At 38.4% G+C, this 26,639-nt stretch overlaps 1 protein-coding gene across 8 annotated transcripts in view; it reads left to right on the forward strand.

Annotated features, from left to right (window-relative positions):
• The window catches only part of LOC110555893 (contactin-4), a 1,034,823-nt gene that overhangs the window by 812,848 nt on the left and 195,336 nt on the right, over positions 1-26,639 (forward strand). For all 8 annotated transcript variants that reach the window (XM_060383874.1, XM_060383872.1, XM_060383875.1 and 5 more), the window contains 2 exons: positions 3,833-4,030; positions 24,491-24,593. In XM_060383874.1, the coding sequence (XP_060239857.1) occupies positions 3,833-4,030; positions 24,491-24,593 (301 nt within the window). The remainder of the gene's footprint in view (positions 1-3,832; positions 4,031-24,490; positions 24,594-26,639) is intronic.

Here is a 26,639-nt window from a genome sequence, read left to right on the forward strand (position 1 = left end):
GTATCTTTAAGACTGGCTGCATATCAGTGGACTTGGAAAGGGGCAGGGAAGAGATGAGGAAGGGAGGGTAGGATTGGGAGAAAATGAGGAAGTGGGCTACAGCTGGAATTCAAAGTTAATAAACTGTAACTAATATTTAAAAAAGAAAATGCCCCACACCACAGACCAATTTAATGGAGACCATTTATCAACTGATGTTTTCTCTTCCCAGATGACTCCAGAAGATACCAAGATGACAAAGTATAATCAGCACATTTACCAAAATTGCTAGGGAAAAAAAAAAAGTTTGCCAAGCGACTTGATCATGTGACCTTTTAAATTCAGGACTGAGTATAGAACAGAGAGCCCCATTCAAGGACCAAACTGTAGGAGATGGTACTGTGTGCAAAAAGAGTTGGTTATGTCTCCCACAAAATCATCAAAGCACTTAAGGCACAAAAACAGAAAAAAAATGAAAGAAACTGACTTATTCACAAATACATCAAATCACGTATTACATTTTCTTTTCTACGACACTGTCTTATATCACATGCTAGCCTTGAATTTGTGTTGTCCTTGATTTTCTGATTCCGTTTCCACCCCATGAGTGCTGGGGCTGCAGATGGCCACTACCTTACCTGAGAGTATGTGATGCTGGAGGCCAAACTTAGGTCTGCCTCCATGCTAGGCAAGCTGTCAAACAACTGAGCTATACATCTAGCTCCACTGAATCCATTTCTAAATGGAAGTGGGAGCATATGAAGATATCCACATAGCAGAATGATTAAGAGGAAGTATAAAGACAAATACATCTGAAAATGGCCCCATGAAATCCACTCATTGGTATGCTATACTGAATGAATTAGTGAAACAATTTTATTTTCATAATTATTAAGCTGGTAATAATTATGAAAGGTGATGATAACCAAAATCTCTACAAGCCTCCCGACATGTCAATGATTTTTTCATCAACTATTAGTACTGATACCCATGTACCATTTTATTGATTAAGAAGTAGAAAGTGAGAGAGTTTAAGTGGCTTCCGTTATGTAACACAGATTTAAGCTTTGGTGCTTTCCCTCCAGATATAAAATACCAGACCAAATGTCTTTTTTCTAATAGCTACTTTCTGGTTTCTAAATTCTCCCTCAGAAGTAAGTGTATTTCACAGCTTCTAGCCACTGCAAGACTTTGGAAAAAAATATCTCAAGGGAAAAAATATAGTTTTGTATATTTGCTTTCAACTCTCTTTGGAGAAATGTGAAATGACTAATTTTGTGCTTGTAAACTGCTTTGCAATGTCTACTTTGTGACATAGGAGATGGTGGTTTATATTCAATATTTTTATAGTTTACTAGGGGATACATGGTATTCTAATTGTCCATATGAGAACATAGGGAAACTGAGAGATGGTGTGGTTTTCAGGAAATGGAATTATGGAATTGAGTACAGAGTACATTGTCTGTCTTGCTGACTTTGCAAGTCTGTTCTTACTGGAAGGTGTACCTTTTAGATTGTGTTTCCTCATCACTTATTTCTTGGTCTTCTTCTATCTTAATGTTTTCATATTTTTGTTGTTATTTTTGTTATATTTTGTTTGTTGTTGTTGTTTTGGAAATAACTTATTGGGTGTTGTAAGACTTTACTTTTACAATTTTTAGATTTTTTTTCTTCTTTTAATGCTTATGGGGTGTTTGCCAGCATGTGTGTCTCTGCAACATGTGTATTCCTTGTACCTAAGGATGCTAGAAAATCCTCTGGAACTGGAGTTTCAGATGACTGCTAGCTGCCATATGGTATGGGTAGTAGGAGTTGAACCTAGATCCTCTTGGGGGGGGGACAATAAACAATAAGTACTCTTAAATGTTGAGCCATCCCTCAGTTTTTATGTAACTTTAATTGGAAATGAAAACAAGCATCTAAACATCTACTTAACCCAGATAGAGGACTAATAACAGACTAAAGAAAGTATGCCCCCCAAAATCTAGACTACTAAACTATTTAAAGCCTACCTCATTGAGTGACACCTAAGAAAAGCCATATTCCCATAGCTCCTTGAAATTACAGTCACTTCTTTCCAGGATTCTTCCTCCTTTTATAACTCAGAGGAAAAATTTTATGGACATATTAAGTTTCAGGAACTTCCTTCGACTTAGATGTTTCTTCACTTCCTGGGCCTTGTAAGATTCATTTACTTTCTGAGTCTGAAAAAGCTTTTCCCCAGGATAGAATGTTTCATATCAGAAGAAGGAGTTTCATGACCTTCAAAAGAACTTGTTTACTTATGCTCAGTATCCTCTCAACATCAGCGTGAGGCTACCTCTAATTACATGCCCACACACACAGAGTGATTAGCTTTTCTCATAGAAACGTAATTATAGCTCTCCAAAATAATGCATGGGAAAGTGCTGTAATTCTGGGATAAATGGAGAGCAATTTACATGGCCCTTCCTTTGTATGTCAACAATGGATTATTAAAGCAAAACATGTTTCTTGTTACATATTCAATGGTTGAGGTCAATTATGGTTGGGATTCACTGAAGGATTAAACAGCAAAGATGCTTTCTGCAGTAATTAGTGTTCTCTTTATAAAGCTCTAGTGGCCTTGCCATTTACCAAGGACCATTCATGCATTTAAATTTTAACCAGGATCATGTGAAAGAATAGCACAGAGTAACTCAGCCAACTATTTCTATAACCAGCAGCTCCCTGTGTGTCTTGTTTTTTTCTCACCTTCCCCTAACAAAGTGATTTTTTAAAGATAAAAGGAATCTTGAATAATCAAGACCAGAAGCTAGTACACCTTGTTTCCGTTTCGGCCACACCTGTGGTTCACATTTCACACAGAGGAAAGGTGATTGCCTGGAGGTAAAGAAGTCTGATGTCCTTGGAGCATGATGGTTCACTGTAGCCTATTAGAAAATAGGCTACACTGTTGTTTGGGGTTCTTTGAATTTGAAAACATAGGTTCATATGTTCGGTAACAAAATGTTCATCTAATCCTTATGAAAACTAAGAGCCATCAAAGGAATATCCCTAATATGACTGCTCCATACATTTGCCTCACTGCATTCTGGAATAAGTATTTGCAAACATGTTTCCCTGACCACTATTCCACACTCACTTTCTTACGGGTATGTCTTTTTCAACTCTATTTTGAAGAACACATTTTATGTATAAAACAATTAAACCATCAGTGTGTTTTTGGTGAGTAGTAACTGAAATATTTAATTACCAGCTTATTAAAATTTTGAAGCAGTACTCTAATTTCTAAGAAAGAAGAGAAAAAGATTTCAGTTGAGAGTGGGAGAAGGGGGGAAAGGAATGGCGTGAATCTCAGTGATTACTCAGTCTCTAATTAGGGTTAAAAGTTTGGATTCATTGCTTTCTTTTTCTGTGTTCAAGCTTCATGAAACAGATGAAATTCAACAAACACTCCAGAGTATTACACAAACCTGTAAAACAATCCGCTATAGTGACCATTATTATGTAAGGAAAGTGATCTAAATAGTATCCAAGTAGCATCTCTCATTACTATGTCAAGATTATACATTGGGTATTTAACATTTGCATTCCTTTAGAGCTTGCTAGAAAATGCGTTACACATGCTTATTTTGCTTGTAAAGGCTAGGCCTCTCTGAGTCAACTTCTAGGGTATCTCTTAAGCCTTCTCGAAATAAAACATTATTGACTGACAGTAAGAAGCCTTTAAGTGATGGTCATTACACCCCATTTACATTTTACAAGGTGAAGAGAGGCAATATAAGTTTCTACCTTGACCATTTCTGTTCTAAATGCAGCAATGTTCTGGGGTCAAAAGATGTATTCACAATGATGATTCTTGTACTTGCAGAGTTGAGCTACGCCTGGATCTTCAATGAATACCCTTCCTACCAGGATAACCGCCGCTTCGTTTCTCAAGAGACTGGGAATCTGTATATTGCCAAAGTAGAAAAATCCGATGTTGGGAATTATACCTGTGTGGTTACCAATACTGTGACGAACCACAAGGTCCTGGGGCCGCCCACACCACTAATCCTGAGAAACGATGGTGAGTAAGTAAACAGTATTGTCAGTCCTATTTATGAGGATCATAGGTGGGGCACACAAAGATACTTTATTACTGTCCCATAAGGCTTTTAACAACAGTTTAGTACTTTCTGTATTTGTTTCCCATTATTTTTTCCACTTGTCTAAGAAATAGGCCCACAAACCCAGTTTGGAAAATGAATTAGAAATCTGATTGCTAGTCTCAAAATGGATGGGGTGTGGACTTGGGTGAATATAAATAACAAAAAGGATCTTAAATAGTATGTATACTCAGGCAAAAAAAAAAAAAAGTGAAGGGTTGAGTGAACAATTAGCTCATTTGTCAACTCTGTATAATTTGGTATTCAGGGTCCAGAAAGTGTTTTTAAATTATCTAAATATCTAGATTTACAATAATTAAGGCATAGTTTCTACCACAGAGAGTCATTAAAAAATGGATAGCTCATTTGAGACAAAAGTTTTAAATCCTCACCCTATCATAAGAATATTTTAAGAAAATATATGAATCTGAGGTAAATGTTTGGACAACACAGGCTATGTCACCATGACCTTTTAGAAGACATTCTAGTTAGCCAATATGCATGGTACCTTGACTCTTTCTGCTATGGGCTTTTATATATGTAATTTCCTTTTCCTAAAATCCTCTCTTACTCCAAAATTCTGACTTAGTAGGTGATACGCATTGTTTCTTTCCATTTCTTTAGAAATATCACATTTTTCCCCCAGAAAGCCATTTCTCCATGTCTGCTATTCCCACCTGTGTTGTATCAGGCAACTTTTTATTAAACTCTAATAAAATCATTATTGTACACCCCAGGACCACCACACATGCACACTCACACATGAACAGGAGCCTCATCCTGCTGCACTCACCAGTGAGTGTCATTTAAACTACCCGTAATCTTTTGCTTATGGCTGTTTGCCGTAGAAGGCAGCAAATAGAAATGTCCCATTAAATATTCATTGGGAGAATAAAAACAAAATGTAATTAAGCCCTCTTGGAAGGACCTATGTGAAGACTCGATGATTCATAGTTGACAGGATTAGGTTTCTATTAAAAACAAAACAAAACAAACAAACAAACAAACACAAAACTCCCATACATTAGAACTGGAATAATAGATTTTATCATACAGGTAAAGAAAAGATCAGGCAAGATACTCATAACAACAATTATTGGTCACTTATTATGTTCTAAGTTGCACATTTATCTCATTAAAAACTTAAGGAGTATCCTCTTTCATAGTTGAGTCAATTGGAACTCAGATGTGTTAAATAAGGAATCCAAAAGCCACATAAGATTCTAAAACAGCCCTCTGTCTACTTAGCCGAGAGCCCTATATATATATATATTTTTTTTTTTCAATGCAGTTTATTCAGGAACCTTGAACAATCATCTGACCCTGGGGAAAGCCAGCCCACAGCTTAAATAGCCTCTGGGTAGCCAACCCCAGCGTGCCATGTGGGCAATGCAGATAGGTCCACATACATGGAAGCAAGCCAGATCCTCGGCCTTAGCCAAATGTGGAGTTGTTCGTGACAGAGAGAGCCCTATATTTTTAACCTTCGCCCTCTTTCTTCTCATCACCCTACAGAAGCTCTTACATGAAGTCATATGAGAAAAAATGCCTTTTATTTCCCAAATGTATTACTCTGTCCGCCTGTTTTCTGGCAACGCTAGAGACTGAATGCAGGCCCTTCCTTGCACATGCTAGGCAGGGATCTGCCACTAAACCATACATACACCCAGCTTACTCATCTCTCTAGATTACCAGTGAACTTTGTGCTCAGGCGGGTTTGATCTTGAAGTTTTCATGCCAGGGTGTTAACAGTCAAATTAGCTGTCTAGACATGTTCTAAGCATCCCTGCCATATAGACCACACTGGAAATTTTTAACGAATGATTTAGTTTTCAGGTGTTTTTATCTACTCATACATTTGGCATGTATTTATTTGGCACTTGCTATGTGACAGCCATGTCTCTGTGTTTCACTAAGTAGAACAAGCCCCTATTTAATGCTTTTTATATTCTTCTGGACAGGATGGAAAAAATAGGTGGGGGCCGGGGTGGGGTGCAAATTTCAGAGGTTTTTTTTTTAGTATAATACATAAAACAATACATAAAATATAACATAAAAATCGTGATAAAATAGAAGTTTGTGGGGTGGGTGTATACTGTAGAAAGGGTTATCATAGAAATTCTCTCTGAATATGGCATGGGGTTATTGTTGAAATGATAAGTCAATCCTGAGATATTTAAGGAGAGGAATAGTTCAGGCTGAGCTGAGTTACAGAGAAAATACCAAGAAACACATATCTTCTAGGACTAAGTAGAATGTTACTGTGGATGGAACTTAGTAATCAGAACAGAGAGTGGTTTGGAGTTTAAGGATCACATGCCCATCATGGAGACCAGAGAGAGAAGACTGATTTCTTTTTCTAGAGAAATGTTTCTCAACCTTCCTAATGATCTGACCTTTTAACACAATTCCTCATATTGTGGTGACCCCAACTATAAAATTATTTTTGTTGTTACTTCATAACTGTGATTTTGGTACTGTTATGAATAGTGATGTTAATATCTGATATGCAGGATATCCAATATTCAGCCCCTGTGGAGGTCACATACCACAGGTTAAGAACCACTTTTCTAAAGCTATGAGAAGCCCTTGGGGATTTGTATGCCTGAGATGTTTTTTAGAAAGATTAAGTGGCTGCTCTCCAGAAAAAAAAAAATCCAGAAAGTCGGTACAGAAAATGCATATCTGGTCAGAAGATTGCTGTGAAAATTCTCCTAAGGGATGGTGTGGTAACCTGGGCTATGGAGAATGGATGAACATGACAGATGTGTATCTTAGCTATACGTAGCAGGTAAAAGTGTCAGAATTTAAAATGCACAGGATATGACAGGGGACAAATGAGAAAATGAAGAATGACACATACCTTTCTTGCTTAGCAAATGAGAGTATATAAGAAACCTATGTGTTGAATTAACTGAAATAGTTTAGCAAGAAGATTTACAAATAAAAATTTCAGGATACTATTTCACATATTATCCACAAACCCATACACATGACCTTTTCCTTGGCAGCAGAAAGAATTACCTGTTTTCTAGTGTTTTGGTCAATTCTCTGTCATAACATTCATCTGATCTATGTGTATTTGTTACTGACTTTCCATCTTTACTCAAGAAAATACTTGCTAATCTTCATCAGACTCTATACTGAACACTAGCATCCTGGCTGTAACACAACGAAGTTAAGTTACTAGGGTAGATTCTTGTTAAATTATCATGGCACATTGTATTCACAAAACCAAACAGTCAACAGTTGAAAAAGTAGACAAGGTGGACTAGTGATGTAGCTCAGGCCCAGATGGTACAATTCCTGCCTAGTATGCCCAGTGCTCTAGGTTCAATTCCTAGTGCTACATGAACCTGGGCTTCGTGGCATGTGATTGAAATCCCAACACTTGGGAAGTGGAGGCAGGAAGAACAGGTGTACATGATCATCCTCAGCTAGTGAGTGTAAAGGCAGATCGGGCTACGTGAGACCCAGTTTAAAAAAATAATGTCAGGCAATGTACCAGCCTGTCAAAAGGCACAAATTCTACCTTTCTGGAAACAAACATGAAAAGATTTGCTTCAGTGGCATTTTATACAAGATCATTTTAAAACACAGCCACTTTGGGGGTCCCTAAACAAAATGTATGTATGCCAAAATATCTAGCCAAGGGGATTACCTGCCTTGGTGTGTCAGGTCATGGATGTAATGAAATATTGACTTGGATACAGCAAGATACAGCTAAAGACAAACATCACAGCAACCTACTGCTTTTGGAAGTAAGAAGCAAAATCAGGAACACAGAAAGTCCGGTATCATCACATATACCTCCAGCTGGCAGCACCTTTGCCTTTTGCTTGGTTTTTAGATTTATTTCTGAAATTTATTGTCTACTCCATCTCCATAGAAATGACCAATGCTTTGTATTAGAATATTTTATCACAGAATTAACAGGCTAAACACCTCATTCTTCAGCAATTAATGCCCATTCATTCTTAATTTGCATGAGAGTTGCATGGCAAAAATTTATAATATCTTTCTCATTTAGACTGGAGTACATAAAATGGATATGAAGTTCAATTACTAAGCACAAAAACAGGTTATTTAATTAGCTCCTGTCTGAAGGTGAGAGAAGATGGGAGATATAAATCAAAAGGAGATTGCAAAATTAAGATGACATCCTTAATAAAATCCATTCTGTGAGAGTAAAAGTCTATGAAATTATCACTCTACCCGAGCTGGTATTTAGTGACTATGTTAGGCTGATTTATGCAAGGAGTGTAGAATTGGTACAGTCATTTTGATCACTGAAGCACACTCAAAATTTCACACCCTTCTTCTGACTCAGAAATATAACAAGTAAGGCAGAGGAAGTTCAAGCCCGAACTAAACTAATTGCCACAACTGGTGCTTTGCATTGCTGTGAACAGATGTAGCTTAAATGACTAGATTTCCCCACTATTCAAGTCATGGCTTTTGAGTTCCAGGAAGGCAATTCTAGACTCACTGTTTCCCGTCCAAAAGGCCACCAGAGAGTCATAGAAAGTGAACTGTAAATCTTGGCTCAGGTGTTGACAGGCATCAAGTGAGATGTCCCACAACCATCTCATTGCATTTACCTTGTGCTCTCAGCTCATTATCATACAGGCCTTTTGCATGGCCTCTTTCTTTAATCCTGTCCTTTACAGAATGCACTCCTCTTGCTTCCCTCATCCTTACTCAGTTTTTGGCAAGGAAGTAAGCCAGAAAGATGGAGGAGAAAGCTCTTTGGGGAGAATCAAGACTCACCAGTAACTGTCTATTTCACAGGAAATTTCAGTTTAAACTCACTGGCCTTTGTTTCCTTATCAGTAAAATTAGCATAACAGTATTTACCTCTGAGAGATACTTTGTATACTAAAAATACATCAATAATGTTCCTAAAATATGCTTATAAATTTTTAATAAGATTACAATAATATACAGAAAAGACTTTTGTTTGTACAGTATAGGTGGAATTATGTTTTCCGAAATGCTAATTAACAAGGTTAAACTTCAGGTATTTATCTCTAGGTATAATATTTTGAATTTTGGGTCTGGAGAGAGATAGCTCACTGGTAAAGACTGCATATTGCTCTTTCAGAGGACCCGTATTTGAATCCTAGCACCCATGCAGAACAATCATCTCACAATCATCTCTAATTTAGTTCCTGGGGACCTAACTCCCTCTTCTGGCTGCTCTGTGTACCTGCACACATGAGCACATAACCACACACAGATGAGGTAGACAGTATTTAAGGATACCAAATTTTACATCTTTGATTCAGAGGAAAGGGGGTAGTGAAAAGCTGGGAAATGAGGCAGGGGAAACATTAGACAAGCTTCTAACCTCTGTGGTTTAACTGAACTTCAGGAAAAGCTGTCCTGGGCTCTAGAGTCTCATACCTACATCTTCTCTTTCGGTACTATATATATTATATAATATATTATAGTATTATATATGGTATCATTATGAATATAGCATATATAGTATTATTATATTGTATGTATATTATACATAATATATATTATATTTGGGAGTCTTTCAAGTGACCAAAGTGTGTTCTACAGTATTTGCTTCTAAAAACATATATAATTGAAAATTGCTAGATAGATACGATGGAATTTTGTATCAGTTTATACTTATTTTCCACATATTTTTAATTTGCTGTGAAAAATAACACGAGTTGTTATTTGACAACACGTGCCTACTGCTTAGGTATTTGAAAAGATTTTCATTAGGAAAAAAATACATCTGAGTTATTAGAAGTTAGTATAATGTCTGTTGATCAATATTAGCCCCAATGCTGGTCATTAATAATGATGAGCTTTGTGTATTGTATACTTTTTGTGAAGATTTCAAAGATTTGTTCCAAATTTTCTACAAAAATATCAGATTACTGTAAAACATATGTTAGAGAAACAATAGAATTTGATGATAAACTGAATGTCTACTTCCTCTTACACAATACCCTCTGCTCACCCTGAAAAAGCTCATGACAGAAAGAGTTAACATAGAACTGAGCAAAAGGGAAATGAAGAAGTCTGTAAGGATGCTACTGTATGTCACTCACATGAGTACATAAGTGAGCTTAAAGAGCACTTGTTTGAACTTGGCCTTTGTCTATGTTCCTTGATACTAGCTAGAGATAGGTTTGCTTTTATTTTTTTCCCTTCAAGAACCAAGATAATTGATGAGCAAGATAATTTCAGCCTGGTTCTGTTTGATAGGCCCAGGTTTTGCACACTAATTGTTAAATATTTTAAAATTTTTCCCCATTTAGAACTCTACATAGGACTAAAATCTGCTTAAAAGTGTGTATATACCATGTGTGTCTTTCTGGGTCTGTGTTACCTCACCCAGGATGATCTTTAGTTTCCACCATTTACCTGCAAATTTCATGATTTCTTTGTTTTTAATGGCTGAGTAGTATTCTATTGTGAAAATGTGTCACACTTTCTTTATCCATTCTTCAGTTGAGGGACATCTAGGTTTTTTTCCAGTTCCTGGCTATTACAAATAAAGCTGCTATGAACATGGTTGAGCAAATGTCCTTGTTGTATGGTGAAGCACTTTTCAAGTGTATGCCTAGGAATGGTATAGCTTGGTCTTGAGGTATGGCTATTTTCCATTTTCTGAGAAAGCACCAGATTGATTTCCAAAGTGGTTGTAAAAGTTTACATTCCTACCAGGAATGGAGGAGTGTTCCCCTTTCTCCACTTCCTCTCCAGCATGTGTTGTCACTTGAGTTTTTTTATCTTAGCCATTTTGATGGGTGTAAGATGGAATCTCATATAGTACAGAATAGACATACTACAATACATAGACCCCCAAGAAGATAAGTCCGATGGACGTGTTAGGCTTCCTGTTGGCCCACAGGTTAGTAGAGTGAGGTATATGTCTGACACAGACTATGACGCCTGCTTTTGATTACTTCCTTCTGATGGGACTTCCCCGCAAGGCCACAGGGGAAGAAGACGAATTCAGTCCTCAATGAATAGATGAGCTGGGGGTCTGGGTAGAGGGGCTCCCCTATTCTGAAGAATAAGGGAGAAGGAATGCAGGAGAGGAGGAAGGGGTCTATGACTGAGATGTAAATTGAATTAATTAATTAATTAATTAATTAAAATAATTCTATATAGGAAAATACCAAGAAATAGGGAATAAAAATATTTATAGAGATTTTTTTTTTCAATGCAGTTTATTCAGGAACCTTGAACAATCCTCGGAACCTGGGGAAAGCCAGCCCACAGCTTAAATAGCCTCTGGGTAGCCAACCCAGGCATGCCACGTGGGCAATGCAGATAGGTCCACATACATGGAAGCAAGCCAGATCCTCAGCCTTAGCCAAATGTGGAATTGTTCGTGACAGAGAGCACTCACCATCGGGAAGGTGGAAGGCAGAAACCAGCTCCATCTTTAAGGCATAGCATTCCGCAGCTCTCTACAGTTCCCCCTTTTTGTTTTAGACGCATCAGGCAAGAGTAGAGGTCTGATCTCTGATATTAGAAATAAATTGGGACTTTGTACCGATGTTCATTTAGGTGTCATCCACCCAAAGAGCATCAGACCCGTCAGATACCTTTTTCTCAGAGGCGGGACCTGGGGCATCAACCCGCATGCAATCAGACATGCTCCTCTCTGGGTCCAAAGCAGCTGACCCTGAGTGCGGTGCTTAGCCTCGCATCCTGAGCGTAACATTTTAGCTTTTTATGGTATCCAACCATGCTTGGGGAGAATGTCCTGCTTCAATGGCTGTAAAGGCCTGAATGATCATGGCTGTATCACACTGTTGTGAGACTCTAATCTTGCATTATACCACAGGCAAACCAAGGAGACCAACACCAGAAGGCTTGCTAATGCTCCCATGCCCCCCCATTCCTTCAGATGATTCATGGCTGCAGCAATCCATGATGATAATCCTGTGGCTAGTCCTGCGTCCACTCTGGTAGAATTTACTGTGACAGTGGCCACTCTCAGCTGCTCCATCGTAGTATCGAATTCTCCAATCCAATTACCTAAAATATAGCTCAACACTTGTTTAGACAGATTTGCAGCACAGGAAAAATTCTCATGTTATATGCTAGTGACTCAAAGTCCAGCATATTTTCACTGACAGCCAAGGTGAGCGATTTGCCATAGGGTATCAATTTGCTCCTGCACGAGGTCAATCCTCTGATTGAACACCAATTTGTTTTTCTCTCTTTAAATTTTGTATTTATTCACATCTTAAGAATATACATGTATATGTATGTCTTTATGTGACATTTACTTTTTTTGAGTACATACCCTTCATCATAAAATTAAAATACTGAAAGTGATTGGCTTTAATAGTAGATTTTTTTCCATGTAGGCTATTGGATCCCAAAGTGTCAACCTAAAATCTATGAACATGTGAGCAACACTAAATAATAAGTTGTGTGCGTTTGTATAAAACAATAATAATTGAGGAAGAAGAAATCATAAATTTGAAAGAAAGCAGGTGAAATGGAAGGAATTGGAGGGAAATAGGAGGTAGAAATGATGACTATAAAGTACTTATATATGAAATTCTTGGAAAAAACAAACAATTTAAATTTTTAAAAATACTGAAATTATACATTTATGTTCTCGTAGGGTAAGAGAAATTCGTAACCATGTTTTTCTAAGTCTTCACCTTTCCCCCTAACTTAATAGTGTTCTGCTGTGAAAACATTGATCAGGCTCAGCGTTGAAGCATTTAATGTTTTTATCTTAAATCATGCTTTAACCTAATGGAAGAAAGACCAGATGATGATCTCAGCATCTCCACAATTCAGGAAAAACCCAAAGTCGACAAAAATGCATGTTCTGACCATGTGTAGGACTAAAAGGCAGAAGGGAAAAGTGCTGAAGTTGTGGAGCACAGTAACAGGTATACCTCCACCCAATAGGAGATGGCGGTCTCGTTTCTCTGCCCCTTAGTTGTCTTTACTGTATGAATGAGCAATGTATATTAAACTATATCTAAGACTCTTTCATCATTTAGGAGATTTCAGGCACAGCTTTTAAGCTTATGTCAGTCTCAGAATTTGCAACAATCAGGTCATATAAAACACTACTCTACAGACAAGATAAATGTCCTTCATTGAGTCAGATTTCTCCCAAATGCAAATCTTAGCAAACTGCCAGGTACAGTCACCTTCAGGACACAGGAACCCTGGTTAGGTATCTCTACCTCTACCAACATTAAAACTTCTAATGCCACAAAAGAATATAGCCCATCTCAGAGTTCCAAAGTTAAAACCAAAGCAAATATATAAATCAAAAATTAGGAGCTTTCTTGGAAATTCATTGCTGTGATATGATCTTGCTAATTGCTCAGAGCAAGTGTTCCTAGTGTTTCCCAACCTGCACTGGAGTCTCATGGGGCTGTAGGAACTACTATTTGTCTTTATGAATAGGTCAGCTTTATTTATGGGCCACTTCATTAACCTACGGGTTGTATTTTTTTAAAGACATTAGAGTATTAGAGTACTTCTTTTAGTGAGTACTTGACCTACTTAAGAGGTTTTTTTTTTTTTTATTGATATCCCAGCATTTAGGCAACAGGCTATACCCTTCACTTAAATGTAATTTTATATTATTAAAGGATTTCTCCCCCAAATTCTTTGCTTTATTTAAGTCTCACTTTTAATTGCAACTTTGGTGCAGCTTTATCACAGCAATCATGTCTTGTTTATAGTTTTCTAACAACATCACAGTTGAGGATCTGTGGGTGTAAAACATGTTGGATGAGAACATCTAAATGACTGGAGGATGTGAGACATTTTTCTAAGCTGCCTTTGCTAATCTGATTTCATAGAGTCTTAATGGCTGTGGATATGCTGAAGGTTTGACAAGCTTGGAAACTTGGCAATAGACTTTAGATCTCTATTCCAGCCAATTCCATTTTAGGTCCATGAGGGCCTATGCTTATTGGGATTATAATATTGGATTCTCAATAATAAAATAACAGGTGGAGAAACTGGAAATAAAGTACTAGAGGTATACAGCCTGGAAGTGAGTTGGCTTGGGCAAGTGGCTTTATTTACTTATTTCTTTTTTGGACTGAGGATAGAGATATTAGAGGACAAGTTTCAGGAGTCAGTTCTTTCACACAATGATCAAACTCAGGTTTGGCAGCAAACACTTTTACCAGTTGTGCCATCTTGTTGGCCCCAAATTTTAATCATATGTCTAATCACTAAATATTGATTGAATAAACTCTTTGTAAGCTTGCCAGTCAGAATATGAAAGTTTTTTCTGTACTCAGATATAGTTATATATATCATAAATATATATAGTCATAGATATCATAGATATATGATATAGTTATATATATAGTTATATATCATAGATATATACAGATATATATATAGTTATATATCATAGATACATGATATAGTTAGGGTGTCTTGTTGAAGTGTGATGCAATCGTGAGGCTATGATGGATGAGAGTGGAGAGTTAAAAAAGATTCGCTTTTGATGATATTCCAATGCACAGAATGGTGAATGGGATGGTGGAATTATGTACAGATTGACAGCCTGGTTGTGAAGGACACTTGCATGGCCTTGAGAATCATCTTCCAGGAAGAGCTGAGCAATCCAAATTGAGAAAAGAGTTCCCAACAGAAGATACTCAGTGCTGACACACTTGTAGAAGGCAAGCCATGCCAATGGCCTGTTTCAATACATAAAATTAAAATTTTATGCATACATAACTTGGCAATTCTTGGATAATTTCTATATTTTTGTATCATTGTTATTATATTATATTTGTAATTATTATTATTATTAGTTACGTTTTATTAACTCTGTATTCCAGCTGTAGCCTGCTCCCTTATTCCCTCCCAATCCCACCCTCCCTCCATCAGCTGCTCCCTGCCCCTTTCCAAGTCCACGGGTTGGGAAGAACCTCCACCCCTTTCGTCTGGGCCTGTTTTATCAGGTATCTTCAGGACTGGCTGCAAAGTCCTCCTCTGTGGCCTACCAGGACTGCTCCTCCCTTGGGGGGTGGGGAGGTCAAAGAGCCTGCCATTGAGTTCCTGTCAGAAATAGTCCCTGTTCCCCTTACTATGGGAAACCAATTGATTATTGAGCTACCACGAGCTTCATCCAAGCAAAGGTTCTAGGTTATATCAATACATGGCTTATTATATTTTAAATGATATTTTTGTTTTTAACCATACTAATTTGTTATTGCTAGCTAAATATTGCTTTTACTCTTAATAGTTACTCCATATGTTCTAATTTTATTGAAACCTCTTGCTAGTTCTAATAGTCTGTTGATTACATTGTTCTTTCAAATGTCACTGTCTTCTCCATTTTTCCAATTGTTAGGGTCAGTCCGTTATGGCTCCTGAGCCCACCACCTGTTTTTATTACTGAAGTTTTATTAGCTCACAGTCAACTGCTCATTGGCAAACATTTTTCTATGACGGTTTCCAAAGTACAGTGAAGAAGTTTAGACCTTCTATCTACAAGGTCCAAATGAATCCTGTGCTCTTTGACCTTTCATTAAGAAGTCTTCTGACTTCTGAGACTATGGTGCCATCTTTAAATATCAAAAGACTGTCTATCAACAGTGCCTCCATTGATTTCAGTTAGTGCCAGTATGTGCAGAGGCAGAGAAGTAATTAAATACAATATGAAGAACATTTTAGTATTTATAACTATCCTCAAAGGAGACCAAAATAAGCTCTAGATATCCTATAATCAATTTCACATAATGCATACAGCAAGTTATTTCAGGCATTCAGGTAAGCAGACCTTCTGCTAGCCAAGCAGCAATTCAAGCTCACTCTGTCTTTATATTGAGACAGCTTTCTAGAGAGAGAGAGAGAAAAAAAAAAGTCTTTCTGCATCTAAACTATTGAAAAAAAGGAAGCAGGCACAGATTTTATATAACACAAATCATGCATTTATTTTCACTGATTATGAATTTTGGGGACCATTTCCTAGATAAAACATGATATAGTTACCTCTACCTAAAAATGAGGAGATTCTTGTTTCAACACTCAATTCAATGTGAGTTATCCTGCCGGGTTATTGGTAGTGATGCATGAGCTGCTGTGATTGTTAGTTTTTATCACCTTGACCCAAACTAGAATCAGCTGGTGAGAGACCTCAGCTGATGAACTAACTCCATCGGACTGGCCCATACACATGTGGGGTGGAGACATAGAGTCCAGACCACTGTCAATGGTTCCTCCACTGCACAGGGGGTCCCGCAGTGTATAAGAAAGCAGCCTGAGCACACCATGAAAAGCAAGCCACTAAGCAGTGTTCTTCATGGTTCCTGCTTCTGTTTCTACTTGAGTGCCTGACCTGACTTCTCTCAATAATGGCCTGGGGTAGCCACAAAAACCGTTTCTTGTCTGAGTTCCTTTTGGTCACAGGTTTTACCTCACAACAGAAAAAGGAAAAAAAGGAAAGAAAAAAGAAAAAAAAAGAAAGAAAAACATTTCATCAGATTTTTCTTCCTACTAAGAAAAATAAAAAGCATGACTTTTATAAAAAAAAGGCCACAATGGCATACTCAGCCAAGGGAACTTGAGTGACTAATGAGATATTTCCAAATATTTTTAGGTTAATGGCACACATACCATGTGACTTGTTTTTCAAAAAAGTCAATGTGGGTACTTTTTCCAAAACAATTTTGGCAATTTTTTTTTTCAGTAGAAAATCCCACTCAGTGGAAATTAGTAAATGTTCATTCCATCTGTAGTTTAATTTAGCAAGCACATATTCCAGCTAAAGCAGGCGTTGGCAAAAATCTTTAGGCACAGAGTTTTGCAAACTGGCTTCCTTCTGGCAGCACAGTACTCTGCAAATTGTACTTAAACAAGAGCAGCATGTGGCTGATTTCACTTTCATGTTCTGTAAATTGTGATCTATTTCCTTAAATCCTATGATCTTACAGACTTGGGCATCAACCTTTAATAAGTGGCAAGGTTTTAAATGTGGGACAGTCTCTACCCTTACGGTCATCAACAAAGTTGTGGCTCTCAATGGCCTTGTCATTAGTAGAACTCCATTCCTAGTGCCTCCCCACCGTGACTTGCCCACAGAGTAGGTTTATGAGTGTCGGCTGCGATGCCTTTCTTTTGATCTTAACTAAGATAGTGGCACTCAAAGAGTGTTCTTCAAGCCATGAGCAGCATCTCCTGGGAATGACTTGGGGATGCAGAGCCTCATCCTCTGGCTTGTGTTCTGCTCTGTAAATTAGAAGCTCAAGGCCACCAGGTGATTTCAATCACAGAATGAATGACTGCTTCAGAACAAACACCCGGGAAGTTCTAGCCAGGTTTCCTTGTGAAATCAACTTTTACTTACGCAGTAAGTAGTTCATCATAGTTTAAGTGTGCCATATCACCAGGCAACATACCAAAAACCAGCAGTTTTATGAAAGGCATGAAAACAGGAATCAGGACAGGGTTAACTGTGGTGAGCTCCAACCCTCTTTGCCAGGCATACTGAAGAGTTTATGATTGATGTTAATACTTATTAAGCTCTGCCATAAGATAAACAGAGCCAAGGCCTTGCCTTTTAGGAACTTTGACATAAGAAATTCTATATACTTAATACGACTCTCATAACTGTTATAGTGGTTCTCTAGTTCCAAAGAACAGAAAACATAGAAGGTGCATTTTCATAAGGCAAGGCTATTTTTTTCCAACCTTATGTGTAAATATATAGACGAAAGCATATATTTTTACAGTTGAACACATGAACAAATCATATAGTCTTTATAGAAGAAAAGTTTAGCAGACATTATGTTTTGTGGTTGAGCCATGCATACATTCACCTTATTTTATTTTGGTTATGTTGATATGCCTAAACATTCATATTTCCCACCTTTGTGAAGATGGAAAATGGATTTAGGAGCAATTCCATCAATGGCCTTACTCTGTAAACTGCCACACCATCTGTGGACCAATTAAGGTCAACCATTTCCAGGTGGTCAGAGAAATAACCTAAAAAGATGTGTCTGTTTTAACCAGCCTTTTGTTTTCCCCAAAACAGAAAGGCAACAGATTTGACATCTGATGTGAAAAGGAAAGGCCAAAATAGTTAGAAATAAAAGAAATAGCCAAATAAAATACAGGCTGTACCAGGTGTAGCCCAAAATAAATGGAGAACTTCCACAGGTGTTCCCAAAGAATATCATTCACAATATAGGTGAAGCAATGTGCTTCCCTTATTTGTATAATGATAAAATGAGGATACTCACTTTATGAGCTGATATTCCTGTAAGCAGCAGTGAAAAATCATCTTTATGTGCTGTAACTACCACTATGTATTCAGATCAGTCTGTTCTTCGTGATACCCCTTTGTTCATACTTACATAGCTATAAATATAAAGCAGTCTATAAACCAAAAAAAAAAAAATAGCCCCATCTGACCAGAAAAAAAAACAAAACAAACACACACACACACACACAAAAAAAAAACAAGCTATACAGTTCATATTAGTGAAGAAAAACTACAAGGATCTGTAGTAAATGGCTGGAAAAACAGCATGACTCTTACTATTATAGGCCACATTTAAAATGCCTGCATGCCTCCCATCATTCTGCCCTTGCCATACATCCCTGTTCATCTCAATTTTTTTCGTGTCCATGTTCCTGAGATAAGGTTTGTGAATGATAAAGAACAAATAAGATTTTCATTCCTCAAGATAGAATGTACAATGGAGGTGGAGCCTGGCTTATAACAAGCTATAACAGTTATGAAAAATAGTCACGCTGCTTGAGAGGTGCCATGGACTTTGTAAGATGCTTTATGTCTGTAGTTATTTTCTGAACACCTACTAAGAGATTGAGAATCTAAGATAGGACTAGAAGTTTAAAAAAAAAAAAAAGATGCTACATCGTTTGGTGATGTGTTTTCTCATCTGAGTGAAAGCTACTAGATCTATAAACAAACAAGAGAGTCTTACATTGTGAAAAGTAACAAGAAGGAAAAGAAAGGCTGATAGAAATCAATAGTAGGGGCAGAGTTTAGACAGCATGACCAGAAAACACTGCTTTGAGGCTGTATCATTTGAAGTAAGACATGAATAAGCAAAGAGTCATGTATATGAAAGTCATAGAGAGCATAAGGCAAATGAATGTCTGTCCACACAAAACACATCACGGCTCATTGAAGCATCATTGGCAATAGCTGAATATGGCAGCTGCCCAAGTGCTCATTATTGCAGTGTGATGCACCCTATGTCTTCCCCCACCCTAGCCTCAAATTGCAGCCTTATTAACAACTAGGGACATTGTAGGTACAGATAATTAAAATGAGGTTATCCTGTAATAGAATGAGTCCTTAATTCAATGAGAAGACACAGAGAAACAGTCATTTAAAAACAAAGATGTGGGTGATACAATGCAAGCTGAGGCACACTATGGATTGAGAGCTGCTCCCAGAACCTTGGAAGAAGCAGAGGTACATGTCCAGAGTCTTAGAGATCAGATCTGACAGCGCCTTCAGAACTAAGGCAAATCATCTTCCTTTCAGCTACTTAGATTGTAGTTCTTTGATAGGACCACTATGATGAAACTAATGCAAATTTTTATCTTATAAATAAAATGTGAAATTATGCACACTCTAGTTTCCTGCAGGTCAAGCAGAATGTTGGTGTGCAATAGCATGGGCCTTGAAAGCATCTCATATGAAAGAATCCAGACAGGAAAGACACCAAATGGAGACTAGAGAGAAGGCAGACAGTTAAGACCACTGGCTGCACTTGGAGAGGATCCAGATTCAGTTCCCAGAACTTACATGGCAGTTCACAACTGTCTGTAATTCCACTTCTGGGGAATCTACTTCTGACCACCAAAGGAACGAAACATACATGTGGTGCATATACATACATGAAGGCAAACATTCATACATATAAGGTAAAAAGAAATATTTTTTACAGGATGCAGATATATGACTCCATTAATATGAAATGCCCAGAGTAGCAAATGTACTGAAAGCAGGTCAGAGGTTGCCGCAGGCTGAGCTGAGCTGGGCTGGGCTGGAGCTGGGGCTGGAGCTGAGGCTGGAGCTGGGAATTAACAGTAAATGGTCATCACAGATATTATTTGGGTATTGGCAAAATATTTATACAATCTGAAGAAAAACCAGAGCATTTATTTGGGGGATTGGAAATGCTCAGAAACCAGTTTATGGTGACAGTGGCATATCTAAACAAACTTGCTAAAAATCATTGAACTATGCTCTTAAAATCAATGAATCGGCCATATGCAATTTATATCTAAAATGTTTAGTTTTAAAAATAGACATCTGAAGTAGATGGAAAGAAGGAACTGAGTGGGAGAGGGTATGTAGGGCAATGGGGTTGGAGATCAGGTGTGGGGAAAGCAGTTGGGGGTGAAGCAGGAAAGAAAATGAAAATCAGTGTGTGGGGAGGTCATCTCTGGGACAGGGAGGCTCCCGTGAGTCAATGGGGGTGCTTCTAGAAGCTGGGATATGGAACCTAAAGTGACCACACCTGATAGCAAGGTGGAACTTCCAATGGAAGGAAGGAGAAACCAACCCATCCATAAAACCTTTGCCCCAAAATTTGTCCTACCTACAAGAAGTGCAGGGATAATGATGGCTCAGAGATTGAGGGAATGGCAAGCTGATGGCTGGCCCACCTTGAGACCATTCCGTGGGAGAGAGCCAACCCCTGTCACTATTAATGGTACTCTGCTATGTTTGCAGACAGGAGCCTAGCGTAAATGTCATCTGAGAGGCTTCATCCGGCACCTGATGGAATCAGATTCAGAGACCCACAGCCAAACAATAGGCCAAACTCAGGGAGTTTTGTGGAAGAATGGGAGGAAGAACAGAGGAAGCCGGAGAGGTCAAGGACACCACAAGAAGACCTACAGAATAAACTAACCTGGGTCCATGGGGGCAAACAGAGACTAAACCACCAACCAAAGAACATGCATGGGCTGGACCTAGACCCCCTACACATATGTAGTAGATGTATAGCTTGGTCAACATGTGGGTCCCCTAACAATAAGAGTAGAGGCTGTCTCTGACTCTGTTGCCTGCCTTTGGCTCCCTTTCCTCTAACTGAACTGCCTTCTCTGGCCCTGGCAGGAGGGGCTGCACTTAGTCCTGCTTCAACTTGAGATGCCAGGGTAGGTTCGTACCCCTCGGGGGCCTCCTCTTCTCAGAGAAGAAGGAGAAAAAGAGGGGGTAGCAGGGTGAGGTGAGGGGACATGAGGGTAGGACTGGGAGGAGAGGAAGGAGTGGCTGGAATCAGGCTGTAAAGTGATTAGATAGATAGATAGATAGATAGATAGATAGATAGATAGATAGATAGATGGGAAAAAAAGAAATACTGCTGTTACCGTAAAAATGTTTATTTTTTAAAGGCATTTTGGAAATAGTATGAAATGAAGTAGAAAAAAAATATTGATTCCCCCAGTTATTCACAAACTACAGTGGGCTAGAGAGTAGGACATTCAGAGACTGGGAAGAGAATTATGTAACAGTTCTACAAGTGGGGACTCCGAATCCACACTCTGATAGGCAAAATTTTTAGTATGGAGAAATATGCATTTAAGGATCTGGACATTGAGTCTACCTACATGCATACTGATGTGCAGAACAAGGTTAAATGAGAAACATTTACTCCTCACCATAATCTTCATAGAGTCATTACAGAAACATGATGCACATGTAGAAAAAAGTCACACAGACAAAGCCAGTCACTTCTAAGACACCCTGACCCCTTGTTCGTTTAACCTTATTGCCTCATCTCTATCCAAAGTGTGATATATTGCCATTCAAACTGCCTTGATTTCCCGGGAAGACAAAGATCTCTTTCTTTCTCTCAAGGCAATTTTTTTTTTCAATTAACACCAGTCTCAGAGTACACAGCCACATGCACATCACTGAGAGGTGTTAACTCGCTCACTACACTCCGAGTCATACTACTGATATTTATGGGATGGTGATTCAACCGCACAGACGGTTTGTTAGCAAGTTCAGCAGCTGTTTGTGAATGCTGTCCTTAGTATGCACCACACCATTACCCAGTCAGCTTTGTGCGAATGCTCAAAGGGAGGCAATCAAACGTAGGTGCAGGAGAAATCATGGCAGAGACTTGACAAAAAAGAGAAACAGCTTTGTTTCTGCACAAGTCAAATGTGGCTTTGGTGTATTTTACTTTGCTTTGACAGTGAAGAAAGGTCACAATAAAAAGTGAAGGCTCAAGACTTGAGTTTTAACTTTGACCGGTCACTAGATCTTGGTGCGGGCTGAAAACAAAGTGTTAAACTGATTGAGATTACAGCCTCCCTTGCAAAGGGAAGGATAGATATTAACAGCAGTTGTACCCCTTTGAGGGTTAAGGATTGTCTCAATCCCTTAACTGTGATCTCCTCTGGATGCACAGAAGTGTAGCAAGACTTTTGGCTACTTTATTGGGTTATATTTTCTAACTCCCTACACCTTCCAAGCCCCACAACACTAGGTAGAAGAGAAAGTAGGTAGAAGGGAAAGAGGGTGTCAATATCATTAGACTACTTAGACTACTACTGATTAGGGGCATCAAGTTCCTTGGGTGAGTTTGACTTTCCTCATCAGGGTATCTCCAAAACAGCAACAGCAGCAGGAGCTGGAGCAAATAGCAATCAGCAACAGCAGAAGGGAAATCAGCAGCTCATCCCGTCCCCCACATCTCTGGGCTTTGGCATTATATACTCTCCGAAGAGTCCCCAGAATTCCAAACATAAACTACCCCCAGCTGGCAAAATCACACCCCTGTCAGAGCAAGAAACAAATCCTAGTTAGCTTCTGTAGACAATCTGAAGCAGCCCCGCATCCCACACCTGGGATTAAAGCAAAAACATATTCCAATACATTTCTGGGCTTTTAAAGAAACCAAACATTCTCACTACACAGAAGTACATCAAACTTAACAACCCCTAAAGATGAGATGGCTCAACAGTTTGAAAGCACTTATTCTTGTGGAAGACCAGGGTTCACTTTCCAGCATGCACTTGGAGGCTCACTTCCATCTATAACTCCAGTAGCAGAGGAACCTTCTGACCTCTTTAGAGGCACACACATAGTCTTTGCTCGTGCTTACATACACTCACACACATAAGATAAAACAAACAAATCTAAAAAGATGTTTTATAAAGAACACAGGGGGAAATTGTCTCAAAGTCCCTCCTAAAGCTAGTATTTCCTATTATTCTAGACAAGAAAAATAAAACCGAACAGCAACAGCAAAACTGTATTCAAGTTCGCCCTTCCACAACAGACCTCATGGTGAACCTAGCAACACTGTAAAAACCTAACTCATAGTGCTGAGTTGTTTTTTTCACAGACTGATTAGATCCTTGTGACGCCTCTCAGCTTCTAAGCCAGAACATGAAAAGTGTTTGTAGGATGAATAAAATCAGCTCTCTTTGTTACTGCACCTGTGCCGTCCATTCCTTGTTGTTACTCTTCTTCTGAAACCATTCATTTCCTTTTCTTCTGACTAAGGGAGGCTTAAAAGAGAGATGAACTGGATTGAGACCATTCACTTTACAAAAAAAAAAAAAAAAAAAAAAAAAAAACACCCTAGATAATACCAAACTCTTCATCAGTACTGTTGAATCAGTAATCATGGGAAATGTCCAGGGATTAAATAGAAATAAATGTATGAAACTGATGGCAACCTTAACAAATGAATCAAGATAGTATTGGTAGGAAATAAATTATGTGTTTGTAGTCATTAAACATAGATTTAATATGTTGGGCTGTTACTATAGCTGTTATCACACAGTCCTCTTTCTAGATACAGGTAACTATGACTACCAAGATTACTACTCCACTAACCGGACAAGCTCATGTAAAAAAAAAAAAAATGTCTTCTACAGGTGCTAATCATTTGCTGTGGGTTGACCTTATATAACACAGGATTATTATGCCTTGAATGTAGTTGTTTAGATTCATTCAGGTTGGCCTCTGAATAGAATAAACACTGTTGCCGCAGAATGACTTTGAGAAATCACTGTGTGGACACCAGAAAGGATGTGTTTTAAAACTGTTTTTAAATACTTCAATGTTCTATGCCATGTGTTTCCAAGGGGGTGATAGGCTTGGTGACTAGGAGTGTGTCAACTCTTTTTCTTTCACCACCTTTACAAAGTACTTCGGAGGAGTGTGCATAACTTAACCCTCTGCAGGTGGTATAAGTGCTGTGCTATAAATTTTTCTCTTCAAGAAACTGGAGGAAGTATTGGGGTTTCACGGTGTTAGTGCAGAGCCTGTTTTAGATGAAATTAAATTTGCACATAGGGGTATAGGAATGTTCTATACTGAAAGAAAACACGTATACATCTTGACAGAACCTCTGAGACTTGGTTTCTTTGTTTGTTCACAGGGGTGATGGGTGAATATGAGCCCAAAATAGAAGTACAGTTTCCAGAAATGGTCCCAGCTGAAAAAGGAACAACAGTCAAGCTGGAATGCTTTGCCTTAGGAAAGTAAGTTCTGGCTGTTCATCTTCCCTCAGCCCCAGCAGGGAGAGAATTGTCTTTGGTGCTCACAGCAATGGTTTTTGAGCTGCATGAAAACCAAATTGTCTTTCTCTTTGTAATTCTGCACATGCATCTTTGATTCTGCCCTCTTCCTATGGAGACAGACAGGTAATGGCTCCAGAAGGATTGGCTGCCACAATTGACAGGGCCACAAAGGAGAGGAGAACAGGTGATTCTGAAAAAGTATTTCATTCTATTATTATGACCTATAATGTGCATGCTGTCTAACCCAGAATGACGGGAAAACAATGGCCTTTATTTGAGGTACAGGCAAGCTGACTATTTGGAAAAATGGGGACTTTCATTCTGGCCCCGTTTACAGGGGATACATAAAAATTTTCTTGAATTTCTTTTCAAATTGCCCAACACTTCTCTCTCATTTGGATTCCCTTCTGCTCTCACTGGAGAGAGAGAAGAGCTGATATCTAAGAGTCTATTTTAGAGTGGTCTGAAAATTATTCACAACTTTATTATTCCATCTGGATTACACTTAAAAGAATCTACTTGGAAAGCGCTTAGCCTCCTCATAGAAGATCTGCCAGAGGGCATCAGAAAGGAAACTCAGATCAGCTGGGATTTTTACATGCCAGTAACCAACAGGAATGGTTTGGCATCAAAAATAAAAACTACCCCCAGAAGGGTGAGCACTGGGGCCCTTGTGGATTTTTGTGGTCTGAAACTGTCTTTTCTCCTAGCCCCATCTAGCTAGCTACTCATTCTTAATTCTGTCTGGTTTTTTTTTTTTTCTGTTTGTTTGTTTTGTTTTTCCTTTTTTTTTTTTTTCTTTCTGGGCCTGAGTATTAATGAAAGCTACAATACGAGTTTTTGCCCAGTCCTTGTCTCAGTGAATAATATTTTTTAAATGGAACTATTGTGTTTTACAGAAACTGTAGCCATTCCTTGCATTTCCAATTGTATTTTCAACTCTAATGGAATGATTATTTTCAGGTTATGACAATGAAGACCACAGTGGTGTCTTTTCTTTGGAACACTTTGTTGAGGTTTACTACGGTGGTAATTTTTTATCTCTGAAAAACTTACCGCAGTATATGAATTGTGACAAGGCTGCAGGACTGAACACTGCACAGAGCTGAACGGCGAGCTGTAAAGCCACGTGTAGGACACAGCAATGATTTATCGCTGAGAAGAAAAGCAGATTGCACACACTGTAGTGCGGTTGATCTTAGACGTTTTAAAATCTTTCCGTGAACCTATGAAATAACTGGCAGACAGTAGGACAGTAGGACTGGGTCATCAAGGTCTATGCTTGGTGATCTTTGTAAGAGGACATTCCAAAAAACCCACCCTGGAGAAAGAAAGTGTCACCTTGCCCACACTTCCAAAGGGACTATGAATTAGAGCCTATTCACTGTGCTTAAATGGTGCTAAAATAAAAACAAAAGACACAAATTGGGTTCCTCGCATCCACACAGAAATGTTTGGATATGCATGTCTTGCTGCTGAAACACACCATCACTGCCCACTTAAGAGTAGAAGACTAGTTTAAGTGCAGTTATGTTTAAAGGCATGTATTAAGTAGATATCTGATTGGGTATAAAGGCAACCATGATGTGCTTCTGATGGAGCCCTCCTGCATTTTGAGGCAGTATCTGCCTAATGAACTCAAATTATTTTAAAACAAATATAGTAGAGTTGATAACTTTAATTTTTTAAATACCATCTCAAGTTCCTCAGAGAAGATTGGCAAGTATTCAGTGTAATTACTTCACTGTGAGTGTTTTTGTGCAAAATAAATAAGTAAATAATTGCATCCCCTGCTAGGAAGCTGCACTCCTAAAAGCTCCAGTTATCTTAAAAACACTCATTTGCAGACAGGCTGCCCTCATTGGCAATTTAAGATGTGTTCCAAACAGTTATGGCAAAAGGATGATAGATGTGTTGAGAAGACATTAAGACTCCACAGATTGCTCTTTTCTTCATCTTGCTACTTTAATTATTGTTTCCACAAACCACCTTCCAAATGGACTGCTA

Source organism: Meriones unguiculatus, chromosome 5, assembly GCF_030254825.1.
Source record: "Meriones unguiculatus strain TT.TT164.6M chromosome 5, Bangor_MerUng_6.1, whole genome shotgun sequence".
NCBI classification, from domain to species: Eukaryota; Metazoa; Chordata; class Mammalia; order Rodentia; family Muridae; genus Meriones; species Meriones unguiculatus.